This window comes from Bemisia tabaci, chromosome 1 (assembly GCF_918797505.1).
Source record: "Bemisia tabaci chromosome 1, PGI_BMITA_v3".
Taxonomy (NCBI): Eukaryota; Metazoa; Arthropoda; class Insecta; order Hemiptera; family Aleyrodidae; genus Bemisia; species Bemisia tabaci.
Genome location: NC_092793.1, coordinates 12,831,112 through 12,845,956, shown reverse-complemented (window position 1 = coordinate 12,845,956; position 14,845 = coordinate 12,831,112). Strand labels below are relative to the sequence as shown.

The following is a 14,845-nucleotide window of genomic DNA, read 5'->3' as shown; positions in this document are numbered from 1 at the left end:
GAGAAACGAATTTACGGGGAAAATGTGGAATATTTTTCTTCGAATGTCTCACATAATTTTGCGTGTAATTTAATCTGAAATATCTGAAAAATTCAATGGGAAAGATAGAAAACTTTCTTCAAAAATACATGTTTATCCGGTGAAATTTGGCAACTCTCGAAAGTTCATACGGCGTTCTTCCGAAGCACGGCAGAATTGGCAACAGTGGGATCCGATTCGGGCTCGGCAAAAACTGGGCTCACGTGCTGTCCCTGGTGGGTTTTGTGCCCCCGGGAAAGCTCCAAACACGCACGAATTGCCAACTTTATGGTCAAATGCAGATGTTTTCGTGAGTTTTCATGGTCTCAGCTGAAAAATACCGCATCTCAAAGAAAAGAAAGAAAAAAATCAGAAGTGCTAACGATACATTCGATGTTTTTCATCGGACTTGTTTAATAGGGTTTCAAATATCAAGCCCCAGTTTTTTTTAACAGCAAGAGTGCAGGAGCGTATCCTGGGTCAAAATGAGACTTATCTGTGAGAGTCAGAATAAGGTTTATTTCTGAGGGGCAAGTAAGACTTATTTTTCCTGGCCAAAGTAAGACTTATCTCTCAGAGTCCTCGGTAGGAGTTACGCCCCCCCCCCCCCCCAGAAAAAAATTCGGGAAAATCATAGTTTTCACTGAATTTTGGCTGCGTCCGTAGCTCAAAATCCCAAGAAATCGCCCCCCCACCCCAAATTTAACCGGAAAAAAAATTTCTCGGATCCTTACTTTTAATAAAACGGCAAGGAAAAGCATTTTTGATTCTGTCGGATTTTTAATTGAATCAGAAGGGCAGATTCGCTTAACTTAAGACTCAATTTAAGTAATTTTTCTTGTAGAATTTCTTAAAGGTCTAGACTCCGGATCCAAAAGGAATTATTTCCCAGTGTCTAGGCGCTTAATTGGATGTATTCATGCCAAAAGGAACTATTTATCGTGCAAACCCTATGCACATAGTTCCTTTTAGCATAAATACGTCCAATTCATGTCGTCACCCCTCTGGTAAGAACGTATCTCAAGTTTTGAGCCCTGTTCTCCGTATAACTCTACGGCTATGCTTCCCGGGGCTCATGTGGAAATGGAGATAAACCTGTGTCATTGTATCAAAATATCAAGGTCAGGTGTTGTGATTGGCTTACTCGATGACTTGGACCAATCACAGCTCTTGACCTTGACATTTTGATGGAGTATATTGATAGTGTGACACCGGCTTTTATGTCTGAGGAGCGACGCGCGACCATGCTGCCGTGATAGCGAAGAGAGCCGTAAGTGCAAGATTTTCGAAATCGAGTTTTCTTCAAAATTCGTCTAAACTCTTTTAGATGAAATTACTGAGACAGCGAAAACAGCAAAATTCATCCTAATTAAATGAAAACGAGACGTATGAGAAAGCCGTAAGTGCACAAAAAATGACTATAGTTTTTTTCAAGACAGCCGTAGGTGCATGAGAGCGAATGAAACCAGTGCTTTCCAGTAAAGTGCCGCCCTCTTCTGCCAATTTCTAACCTGAAAATGTGTTTGTTGTGCGTCCAAAACACAACCACAAAAGCATGCAGAAGATAGCACTTACTGCTGTCTTGTCTAAAATTAACCTAACACGAAACTGAATTTTACCTTTTTCATGTACTTTAAAATAAAATCGGTCGAGTTTGAATCCCCCAAATGATTTCTAGGAGTCTTTCGGACGAATAGTGGCAATATGACAAAGAACAGAGGCTTCTTTCAATAAAATGTTCCGGTCACAAGCTTCTGGGCCCGTTTTCTCCGAACTTCATTTTTGCAGTTACGGCTCTCTTCGCTATCACGGCAGCATGTGTACTGCCGTGCTACGGAAAAACGCCGTATGAACCTTCAGACGTTGCCAAATTTCTTTCAATGAAAATCGAATTTACTGAGAAAATTGTGAAGATTTGTTTCCAAAATTTTCACATAATGTTTTATGCAATTTAATCCAAAATGTCTAAGAGTTCCAAAGAAATATAAGTATGCATACATTTCGTCAAAAATACATGTTTTTTCGAAGAAAATTTGGCAACTCTCGAATGTTCATACGACGTTCTTCCTTAGCATGGCAGTGTAGCCTGCAACTACGGAAGCTCCCCTGAACGCACGCTGGTTAAATGTGGGACACCCGCTATGGCGAGGTGCTTTAATTCATACATTTTCTCGCGGCCCATTTAACGGGCCTCTTGCAGACTTTAGCTAGAGCAACAATAAAAGTTGTTACTAACAGTAAATATCTCAAAAATCACGATGAGCGCATAGCCAAAATTTGAAATGCACTCTTAACTTCACAATCTGCGTAAGACATTTTCGTTTTTTTGAGCTTCCCGCTTCGAAAACGATACCACGGCATAGGTGAATAATTCGTTGAGGAGTCGTTCCATTCGACCCTCTCGCAATAGCAATAATACTCAATATAGCCGACGCTTCCGCGTGCAAATCGCACTATGTCCGGAGCACAAGGTCAACCAAAGCGGATCTTTATCAACGCGTATAAATCGTGAATGTAAACACGCTGGGTTGTTAAATGGTTAGAATCTCGTCCAGGCACACGTGTGTTTCGGCGGATTGGTGTCGGCCATGTTGAATATTGTGTAATATCCTAGTGGACAGAGGTTACATGATAGAACGACACCTCTAACGAAATGTTCACCTGTACCGTTGTACCGTTTTTGAAGCGGGAAGCTCAAAAAAACGAAAATTTCTTACTCAGATTGTGTAGATAGGAGTGCATTTAATAGTTCACCCAGCCTTTTTTACCTATAACTCTTGACCCACATCATTTAGTAGACCATCGTGCTCTTTTGCATACATGACTTTTTGCAGAGAAATTTTGACCTACATGCATTTCACACTACCTGTGGAAGTCTTAGGTGAAGTCGAGTTATAGGCGTACTTGATTTTTAAGTGCAGTTTCCAGTTATTAAGACGAGACCGCAAGAGCAGTGCTCAATTCTATCTTTTGAACAAGCGGGAAAGTTCTAATACTGTCGTATTAGAAAAGCGCTCAGGTGTTAGTAAATGTATTTAGTGAAGAAAGGACGTATAAACTCCGTCGACTTGGCTGGGAAATGGAAATAAAACATCAGCTGATAGCAAACAAAGGTTACCAAGGAAACCGTAAACGCGTATTTTTGTTTCCCGGAAATGAGCTCACCGTTGAGCTCATCAGGCGCGTTTTTTTAGGCTTCATTTGAGTTCAACGATCAATTTCGATAAGAATTACTCTAGCGCTAGGAAATTTTCTTATAGACAAACGAAATCGAAACTACCTGCGCATTACGTTAAAAGCATAAAATACAGTTTTCACAGCTTTATTTATTTTAAAAATGGACCCCCCCAAAAAGCCTACACATCGATGAGCTGGTGCGCCATTTAAACGCATTAGCACTAGTATACTAGCACTCAGAGGCAAGTCGAAATCAAAAAGCGCTGCCTATCGGCTGAGCGCTTAAAAGTCGACCTGAATGTCATTACTAGTATTGTTTTCTACGAGGAGATTCGAGCCAAAATTACCGGACGTTTCGCTGCAATAGTCATCGAGAGAAGCTCGTCCTTCGGAGATAACACCAAACTAAAATGCGTGATACAACTATTTCAACTCCTGAGCCGCCCAAATTGCATCCATCTAGTTGAAGGCAAACTTAATTTCTAACTCCAGTCTCCAGTTATTAGGACGTAATCGCGATATTGGTGCTCAATTCTAACTTTTGCAACTTGATGAAAACGCTTTTAGGTAAAAAGACACGTAGGTTAGAGGGATTGTGGGTGTATGTGGGTGAAAAGGTTTGGGTGGAAATTTGTGGGTTAATAGTCCCTTAGGCGAAAAGACTGTCGGTGAGCAGTCCTGGCTCCTGGCACCCCATTCGCAGGAAACGTGCTGGCCGATTATTGAAATTGATCGACAAAGCTTTAGACAAATAAGACAAAATAGATATAGAAGGGTTCTATTGGTGGAAGAGGGTGATTGCCAAAGAGATAGACAATAGACTAATGAACGGCAACCCACGAGAGACCTTACAGTTATAGTCCATCATTTGGATCCCTTTTGTCTTCTTTGTCCATTGCTTTGTCTATCAATTCCAACAATCAGGCTGCAGGAAGCCCGGTAAAATAATCCACCGGTATCAGTTGGCAGCATCGGCTCCCTCACGGAGATCAATCTTTATCCCGGTCTTTTTGTCGTATTATTTCCGTTCCCCTGTCCCCAATCACTCCGGCCTCTATTTTTGCCTCTTAACCTTTGACGCGCAGCGAGTTTTGTATTCAGGGCCGATGCCTTTTTTTGTCTCTCGAGCTTGGCCGTTCGCAGCCCCCCCCCCCCCCCCCCTTGCTACCCCCACCCGGCCACGATTATTTTGGACGGTGAAAATCAATGGCGCCCATTTCTAAAAGGCACGCTCTCGCGTGGACCTGGATCTAGAGTACGGCTCGAATTCGTCACAGAAGCACACCCTTTTTCGTAAAATGGGCCAATTGTCCATTTCACGAAACACAGAGATTCTACGGAGGGAAAATCACGATAAGCACCAAGTTCAAAAATTTTTAAGTAGGGTAGCGCATTTTATGTGTTATTATAGAGAAGTAAAATGAAACTCTTGCCTTGCACGCTTATCTTTTTTTTTAAATATATTATTGCAGTCTAGTGGATGTACATTTTGGACCATACGAGTCCATGCTCAGCACTTTGATCACAAAAACTCACATAAAGTTCACTAAATTAGCATAGGAGCCCAATGAATTTAGACTGTTGAAAATAAAAATGAAATAGAACAATCCTATAGAATGTTTAAGAGAAAGTTGAAAGTGCAGTTGTTAGGAATTATCAACGTGATTTATCAAAACATTACAAATCTTTGGTCGCCTGGCGGGCCGATCATTGAAATTAATAGACAAAGCTATAGACAAAGAGGATAAAAGGAGTATGGAGGGATGCCATTGGTGGAAGCAGGTGGTTAGAATGTACAAAGATCGTAGTTAATAGACCAGGCCCGCCACAAGGGGAGGGATACTGGGTCCCTGGTACCGGGGCCCGGGTCCCGGAGGGGACCCGTGTTACCCGTTAAAAACCACTACGAATTCACATGCAACCCTTGTTTCGTAAGAAAAAGTGAAAAATTTACCCTAAAAATTTCGCAAAAGGTGAATAGATTCTCAGAAACACGCTGGGGCACTGTGGAATTCTTCTTAAATTTTCAAAGAAGTATACTTCTTGGAAAATTTCTATCTATTTTCAAGATTTTCAGTACAGAGGGATATTTTTAGTGACTGCGTTTCATTTTCTTCCGTCGTCAGATGCTAAGAGTCTCCAGTCTGGGCATCCTCGACTTCAATGGCTCATGGCTCAACTCCCTTGCCATAAACAAACGAAGGGGGAGTCCAGGGGGGCCTGGCCCTCATAGAACTGAAAATAGTATCATATGCCCCCCCCCAAAAAAAAAAATAAATAAAAATGTTCCAGATGTTTTGAATAATGCAACAATTCGCTAGTATTTTGTGCTGGAAGTAGAAAAAAAAACCATAATTATCCCGCAGAAATTGATGGATAAAATTCTTTATGGAAGCTTCAAAATGCGTCCGATTAGTCGTATAAATTCTAAAATTTCTTGGGAGATGCCCCTCGGACCCCCCCCCCCCTCCGTGCTTGGGGCCCGGACCTTAAAACTGGTACCAGGGCTCGAGATAGGATGTGGCGAGCCTGCATGAAGGCTTTTTCCACTTAAATCTTCCGTCACATTCTTACGGCGCAATGATACAACTATTTGAACTCTCCGGAATGCGTGAGGTATCACGCCGCATTTGAAAGCGTTTTTAAATCAGCCAAGTTCCGTTATCGGAATAATCGTTTTGCATAGTTCATATTATTTTATTTCCATTTCTAACCAATTGTTTATTTATAATCCTCCTATAAAAACCACCCATTTGCTAAATACAATTCTAGCTGAGGCGCACTTAAGCGCATTCATGACTGCAAAAATGTTAACGGAAATCGAAAAGGCCAGCATGCATGAAGGCTATTTCAATTGCAATCTTCCGTCGCATTTCTAAGGCGCAATGATACAACTATTTGAACTCTCCGGAATGCGTGAGGTATCACGCTGCATTTGAAGGCGTTTTCAAAACAGCCAAGTTCCGATTTCTGAATAATCGTTTTGTATAGTTCATAGTATTTTGAATTCATTTCTAACCACTTCTTTATTTATAATCCTCCTATAAAAATTACCCATTTGCTATATACAATTCTAGCTGTAGCGCACTTCAGCTATGCATTCACCACTGCATAAATGTCAAAGGAAATTGACAAGCCCAGCGTGCATGAAGCCGTACCGATAGACAAGACCTAGGGATTCCATGACTTGCAAAGGCAACGAATGACGCATTCTGTCGTGTTAGTTATATTACGACAGTTTCGTCCAACTTGGTCTGAATAATGATGAATGAAATGAACACTAGTCAGCCGACATGAAGCATTGACATCCCGTGGCAGTAGAAACCAGGGTTTGGAAAATTTCGTCGAGGATCACTTGGACTGATTTACGTAAAAGAGATTTTTCTATTTGATGAAGTAAGAATCCTACTAGTGGAAGGGATTAATCGAATTCTACGATGGGAGATGGAATCTCAGAAGCTAAAGACTGAACTTTTTTGCCAAAAGGTACCATAAATGAGGAGTTTGGGGAGGATAAGGCGCATTAGTGCATGTTTCTGCTATTTCGAGAAATACATGTTTGAAACCTGGATCCTTATGGCGGAAAGGAAGTTCAAACTAACATTATGATGCTTAAAAATTGAAATTTGGGATGGAATTTTTCACAGATATCCATTATGACTAGTCTTACCAGAAATCGTTATTAGCGCAATTTTTTCAAAAACTGCACGTATGCGCCGTGTCCTCCAAGCCCTACAAATGAGGCATTAAACCGTGGAAAGGGACACGTTTTCACCTACATCTGCACTGTTACCATTCCTTCACGCTGTATTTCACACAGCGTGAAAGAATGCTAAATTCTACCAATTTTCAAGTCGATTCTGTCGGAGGAATGGTTGGACCTGTGCCAATAGTAACGTTTACCTTCCTTCTGGCAGAATTGACTCTGAATTAACGCTGTGTGAAATACAGCGTGAAGGAATGGTAAATTCTACCAATCACTGGAAGAAAAACACATTGGATCTAGAGTCCAGACTCTTGAAAACATTGACAAGAAAAAATACTCTTGATTCAATCAGATTTTTGCTTAAATCAAAAGGAAATCCGCTCAAATTAAGAGGCTCGGTTCCTGATTAAAGCAAAAATCCGATTGCATCAAGAGTATTTTTTCTTGTCGATGTTTTTAAAAGTCTGGACTCAAGATCTAATGTGTTTTTTTCGAGTGATCTTTTTTTCAGTGTGTGGTTTTAAGCCTTTATCATCATGTTATAGTTTGTTGACGCATGGGATACTTTCATTTGTTGCAGGTCATCAGTTACAATTCGGTGCGAGGGGGTATTAGTGTAATTACGGAGAAGGGCGAAGTCACAACGAGTTATCTTCTCATCCAGAACGCTGACCTCTCGGACACGGGTAATTACTCCTGCTGTCCATCCAATGCTGACGGCGCTAGCGTCAAGGTCCACGTACTCAACGGTAAGCTCTCGTCCCTTCATGGGTCATCTCACGGCGACAGGTGTATAGCTCAAATGAATCAGTGAGAACGAAAACACACCAACTCGGAAAAATGAAAAGAATCAAGACACACACGAAACCGAACAGTAAATGAAGAAATTAGTCTAAGAAAGAGATTTTTGGTGCCGAAATACAAGCACTTAAGGGCATTTTAAAGGTATAAGTTGGAACAGATGCGCTAACCTCAATGACTTCCATAAAAATTGACCGTCTCTTATGAAAATTGAGCAATTCCGAGTTACCGAGTTGGTGTGTTTTCGAACTCACCGATTCAAATGTGCGATACTTTAAAAATAAAAGCGGGCCAATTCCAACCAAATTTCATTATTTCTTTCTAAAAGGTATGAAAACGATTTATACGCTCAGGTTCCATACAGTATGAGTCAGAACCACATACAGACCAACAAGAAATTTGATGCCGGCCTAAGAATAGAGATAGAGTCTGTTTTAATGTGGACAAATATTACTACGAAGAGTATTGACCCAGTGTCCATACCGTAAGGACCCAACACCCGTACCGTAAGACCCAGCGCCCATACCGTATGGACCCAGTGCCCATATCGTAAGACCCGGCGCCCATACCGTATGAACGGTAAGTAAAGCAGGTAACGCCTGCTTTCCCATACAAGATTCCATACCTTACTCACATTTTTTAAAAAATCGAGTTAGTGTCGTTTAGGAAACCTCCAATTTCAGTTCCGTGTGTGTGGAAAATTTGGTAGCCCTATCCTACGCCGGTTATAGGACACGAAATTTTAAAAAATTGCGACTTACATTAGAATCAATGGGGCCGAAGCACAGTTTTTCCTTGATATCTCGGAATGACTAAAAATATATCAGGTACCTTTCGACTCTTAGGTGCTGATACATTCAGTTTGGTATGCGAGGGCCATTTCTATGCCAAAATGTTTGTAAAATACTCCCTAGCGAGCGACGGTGTACTCATCATGGGTTCACGTTCTAGAAGCTAAGATCCGTCTTGCAGACGGTCACAGTCAAAGGTGACATTCTGAATTTTCGTGTCCCGAAGTTCTTTGGCGGATTATGAATTCAGAATTGGCGTCGAACAGAATCCTTGTGGCGTCAGCTCGCGTGAAACATGGTATTCCGTCCTCGCGGAAATGATTGGATTTGCACTTGAGTAAAATGCAGGGAACTAGTTCAAAGGAGAAAACAACGTCCTTTGCAACGGGGTTGAGGACGGACGGCGCGGCGCACACTAGACCGTGTCGATAGAAGAAGTCGGACAAAACGTGGAATTTCAAAAATCTTATATTTCCAAAAATATTAGACGAAAAAGTTCAGAAGTCGCTCAATTGGGTTTATCGTAAAATTCCCTTTCAATAACACCCTTTGAAATTGAATTTGTGACGATATAAACAAAAAAAAATTGATATTTTAGTCAACAATTTCATGTCCAACCTCTTTTGTTAGTTCGTTCCACTGTGCAGCGGGACGGGTCCCGAATTGGACGTATTTCTGTCGAACGGAACCATGTGCATTATGACGTGAGCCCTGGTATGCATGTATTCTTATGGGTCTCAAGGCTCATGTCTTGGTGCGCATAGTTCCGTTTGACGGAAATACGTCCAATACTGCCTCGGGCGGAAGGAATACAAGTTTGGCATTCAATTTGCCGTGACACACGGATGACAATGCGACGGCTTATCCTTCAAGAGACGTCGGAGGACGGAGGCAAATATTTGTTTTCTGGTCGGAAATGCGGAGTGGGAGCGTTTCTTTATTCACCGCAATCAGCGTGGAATTGAAACAATCACATAAAACCTCCCGGCGCGGATTCATTTCAATACGGCCCCGATGCTAATCGAACGGAGCCGCGCACCGCAACTCCTCGCGCGAAAAAAGCTTCAAAAATATGAAAAGTTGCCGAATTTCCCGTCGAGGCGAGCTTTTCCATTCCAGCGAGCTTAAATTCAATGCCCCTGCACTGATAGCATGTTTGTGTTCTTGTTCCACTCGGTGTTAATATAAGAAGTGAAACGCAAATCAACACATTTTTGTGTTGATAATAGTACAGTTTGCAGTGAATTTAGCTCCTTGCGCGAAAAAAGCTTCAAAAATACGAAAATTTGCCGAATTTCCCGTCGAGGCGAGCTTTTCCATTCCAGCGAGCTTACATTCAATGCCCCTGCACTGATAGCATGTTTGTGTTCTTGTTCTACTAGGTGTCAATATAAGAAGTGAAACACAAATCAACACACATTTTGTGTTGATAATGTACAGTTTGCAGTGAATTTAGCTCCTTGCGCGAAAAAAGCTTCAAAAATACGAAAAGTTGCCGAATTTCCCGTCGAGGCGAGCTTTTCCATTCCCGCGAGCTTACATTCAATGCCCCAGCCCCTCCACTGATAGCATTTTTGTGTTCTTCAGGGTTGCCACACAGGGGAAAAAAACACATTGGATCTAGAGTCCAGACTCTTAAAAACATCGACAAGAAAAAGTACTCTTGATTCAATCGGAATCTAGCTTAAATCAAGAACCAAGCCTCTTAATTTAAGCGGATTCCGTTCTGATTCAAGCAAAAATCCGATTGAATCAAGAGTATTTTTTCTTGTCAATGTTTTCAAGAGTCTGGACTTTAAATCCAATGTGTTTTTTTTTCCAAAGCACAGTCAGGGGATACCGGGAAATGTCAGGGAATGTTAAAGCGTCAGGGCTCAGGGGAAACCGGTACATGTCAGGGAAGATTTGTCAAATCTCCTTTATTTTCCTTTCTAAAATGGGTTGGAGGTTTCGAACTTCAAATGTTGCCTGAAAACTATTTTCAACTATGTCTTCTTAACCATTTGCCATTTCTGAAACTGTCGGGGAATTTCACAAAAATGTGGCTGGGAAATCAGGGAATTTCATTTTCCGAATTCTGTGGCAACCCGGATTCTTATGTTACTCGGTGTTAATATAAGAAGTGAAACACAAAGCAACACAAATTTTGTGTTGATAACGATACAGTTTGCAATGAATTTAGCTCCTCTCGCGAAAAAAAATTCAAAAGTATGAGAAGTTGCCGAATTTCCCGTCAAGGCTCCTTCCATTGTAGCGAGCTTACATTCCCTGGTGAAAATTGGCGATAGGAGCTGCGTTTCAAAATATCATAGGAGTTCTTATAGCCGACTAAAGAGAGGCTATTGAAAATCATACAGCTGGCTGTAGAAAGCGGAGCAAATTATACAGCCAGGCTATACGAAGCTATAAAAAAGTATACAGTCGGGCTATAGTTCCTACCGCCGGGCTTTACCCTTTATCGTCATTGGCCATAAAAGGCTATAAGAAAGTGTGTAGAAATTCGTGTGCTTTGGAAATCATTAACTTTGATGCGGAACTACCTTAATATTTACAAAACACACATAATGTTTTCCTTTAAACCATATTTTTTTTTCATCAATTAAAATGAGAATAGTCTATACAGAGTGGGCTAACATTTCAAAATCATGAGATGAAAAACGCTGACTCCGCGATATTAAATATTAGAGCCTAACGCAAAGCGGAGCGGCGACGCACTGGCGCCTACAAACCTAACAGGGATACTTCACGCATTGCGCAACGCGTGAAGTATCCCTGTTAGGTTTGTAGGCGCCAATGCGCGTTTCGAGCTCTCTGCCCGCCCGCCGCGCCGCGCTGAAGCAACTATTTCACACCAGAGGTATTGCACAGTGTCATAAGAAATTGAAGGCGCTCCAACATATTAAGAATGACAGGCATCCTTCAAAAGTACGGAGCTTTCCTCGCAGAATAAATCAAGATACTGCGGCACAAAAAGAGAGCGGTAGTCCAAAAACTAACTAAGTCCTAGTATCCGTATTTGGTAACGTTTAGCATAAACTTTATTGTCTGGCTGTTGCTGAATCGCCATCGGCTATAAAAAGCTATTAGAAATTGTACAGCCGGCTATACAGAAGCTATTGGAAATCTTACAGCCGGCTGTAGGTCTATGGTATTTTGGAACACAGATTCTACTGCCAATTTTTACCAGGGTTCAATGCCCCTACACTGATAAAATATTTGTGTTCTTGAGTTACTTTCGGTTAATATAAGAAGTGAAACCAAGACCAACTCAAATTTTGTGTTGATTTTGGTACAGTTTGCGGTGGATTTAAGGCAGACAACAATGGAGAGACTGGGAAAAATCATTCCTCCGATTGCGACGTTCTTTTATCAAATTTCTTCAAGGAAACTGGCCGACATTTTCTCTTGAAATTGTCGACCGAAGGCTGGGGTTATTTTGCGTTTTACTTCCCGCATTAACCAAACTTTTGTGTTGAAATTTCTCTCTCTGTGGAGTCCCTTCATTTTTACAACCCCTTGTGTATATTTATTCTTCAGCCCCTTTAAAGGGATCAGCAGTATTAGAGGAAGGAAAAATTATGACGGATGCAGTTAAAAATGTGACAACAATTTTATTTTTTCTGAATCGAAACAAATTTGAAGAATAAAATGAAATAAGTTAAGGCATACAGGATAAATGTCATCGTTTCCCGGACGAAGAACCGTAACTCTATTCCAAGGTTGTAAAACTGGCTCAAACAATTTAATTTTTTCCAAGAACAAACCTCTGCTCTTTTTGTTCAAAATGTTTGTGATTTTTCCACGAGATCAGAGGAGGAATCATGAAATTTTTGGCTAAGAATGCACAAGATTTGCCTTGTAAGGGGAAACAATTGGGCAACAAGAAATTTGGTCACATTATTTCGTGAGGGAAATGACAATTTCTGATTGGCTGGCTATTGTAGGTATTTTGACTTCGTGGTGTCAAAAACGCTCGCAAAGATCAGGGAACTGATAAAACGTCAAAGAACAAACAGGATTCGAGAATTTCGAGAGTAAAATAATTTGGAAATGAGTAGGTCAAGTATTACGAAAAAAATTACAGACTGGATGATCTTCTTGACTGTATGTGGCATCAAGACCCCAGATCTCTTCATGCTCTCTATAAAAAAACTCCATGAAATTGTGTGATTTTTCAAAGAATTTTGTTCGTATTTTGATCTAGTTCCTTAAAATTTCGCGAAATATTTTTCCTGAAAAATGAACATTTTATCAAAGGAAATTTGGCAACTCTCGAATGTTCACACGGCGTTCTTCCTCAGCACAACAGTTGAAATAGTGAGAGCACAAGTTTCAACAGCGCCCTGATATCGCTGACGACTCTGCTGTCTCTCAGTTCATCCGTTACAGTCATATGCGATGCCATCATCGACATGAATACGAGTGCATTGAGCATTAAGCGTAAAAATATGCCGCTAGGATTATCCGTCCGACATACATCTGAAATATACGATTTTTTTTTTTAGCCAAAAATTTCCTCTGTGCTGCAAACGCTAACCAGGGCGAAGAGGAGAGTCAACTGTTGTTTCACTTATGGACTTAAATCCTCGTATCGATAACATTCGTAGATCCATAGAGGAGGGTGGTGTTAGGAGGCGTATTCCTTGTTTTTCGGAAAAAAAAGAGGAAGAAAAAGGAGAAAGAAAGAAGGAATGAAAGGAGGAAAGAAGAACGAAGGACGCTTAGATTAATTCAGCGATGATTCATGACGACATTGACTTAAACTGCATATTAGAGGCTTCAAACTTCTGAAAATTCTCTAAGGGAGCCCCCTGCTTCCCGAGGCCACCTTATCAGTAAAAGTCCTTCATGTTTACTCAGTTATTTTCTCATTTTTTCATTTTCATTTTCTTATACTTCAAATACCCCCAGCTCCCTTTAGTTTAAATTTTTGTACTACTTTTATTAAAAATATGTAGTTGAGTGAACTATGCATTTATTTTTCTTTTTAAATGCGTTTCCCACCCGAAATATTTCGAACATATGCTGTCTTGAAGTTTTTATGTCACGACCGTCATAGGGATTTTTGTTCGCCGAAGCGGCCGGTTAGGGCAGTCATAATCGCTACAACACGTTTCATTCCGTCGAGTGAAAATTTCACATCGAAACATGATCGTACAGTAGCCACTGCTAGAATTTAGAATATTCTGGGAGGATTTAAAACGCAAATTTGCTCCATGGAACCTCTTTAAGAGTGACGATCGTCGCGCCTCTTATATTTGAATGAGAGTGATATTCTGAAAAACCTTTGTGTCCACTTTACAGTCGTTACTACCAATTGTTTAAGTACGGGCGGGAACTACTCTTACAGCCTTTCATTAGGTGCTAATATGCCTTTCGCCGCGACCGGCGACCACTTTGTGTTTGGCGCAATGCGTGAAGTATTCATGCACTCTTGCAGGCGCTGATATGCGCCCCGAGCCGACCGACCAGCGACCGCACTGTGTTTGGCGGCGCAATGCGTGAAGTATCCATGCACTCTTGTAGGCGGTCATAAGCGTTCTGCGCCGACCGGCGCGGCGGCCGCACTATGTTTGGTGAGATTAGAAACGATGGTACAACGTTAGATTTGAAAGAAATTGTACAAAGAGAGGAGAGATAATAAGTCTGAAGAATATCACAGGGTGAAATTGATGAAATGGTCCATGCAGAGTGCAGACTAAGATATTCGAAAAAAGAGTCTATCGAAAATCAAATGAAAACAAAGAGCAGAAGCTAATGCGATTATAATTGGCACTGTTATAATGGGAATTTTATGCTCTTCCATTTCAGTAAGAACAATGTTTTTCCTCAGAATTGCCTTTTTAAGATAATTGCACATTTCGTGAGAAACTCGCGATTTCAAGCAAAATTCGATGCTCCCAGCCACAGAGAACTGCCGCGATATCTCATCAACCAGAGATCGCAAATTAATCAAAATGAAGTGTTTCTCATAGGAAATTTTGAGCTCTTTATAAAAACGAAAAAGCGGTCGTTGGCGGCGCACTTTGGCTCCTAGCTCCCTTTTTTTTAAGATGGCTGCCTTAGCGGACGGCCGATTTCGGTAAACTTTAGATAGGTATGTTATTCTGGTGGCCTATTGCAACATGTTTCTCCAGAGAAATTTTCTAAAATACATAGTAATTTTACCAGAATAATGCTAAATTGACCCGACTGATTTTTTTGTGTGAATTCTTACAAATGATGGTGCGCTCACTAATGGCCTGTGTCACACTATCAAAACTAGCCATCAAAATATCAAGGTCAGGTGTTGTGATTGGCCTATTCGATGACTCGGACCAATTACCGCACTTGACCTTGACATTTTGATGGA

The 14,845-nt window shown here is 41.0% G+C and overlaps 1 protein-coding gene across 4 annotated transcripts in view; it reads left to right on the top strand.

Annotated features, from left to right (window-relative positions):
* Nucleotides 1-14,845, top strand: part of LOC109039033 (zwei Ig domain protein zig-8) — a 700,227-nt gene that overhangs the window by 680,694 nt on the left and 4,688 nt on the right. For all 4 annotated transcript variants that reach the window (XM_019054363.2, XM_019054378.2, XM_072296408.1 and 1 more), the window contains one exon: nt 7,482-7,650. In XM_019054363.2, the coding sequence (XP_018909908.2) occupies nt 7,482-7,650 (169 nt within the window). The remainder of the gene's footprint in view (nt 1-7,481; nt 7,651-14,845) is intronic.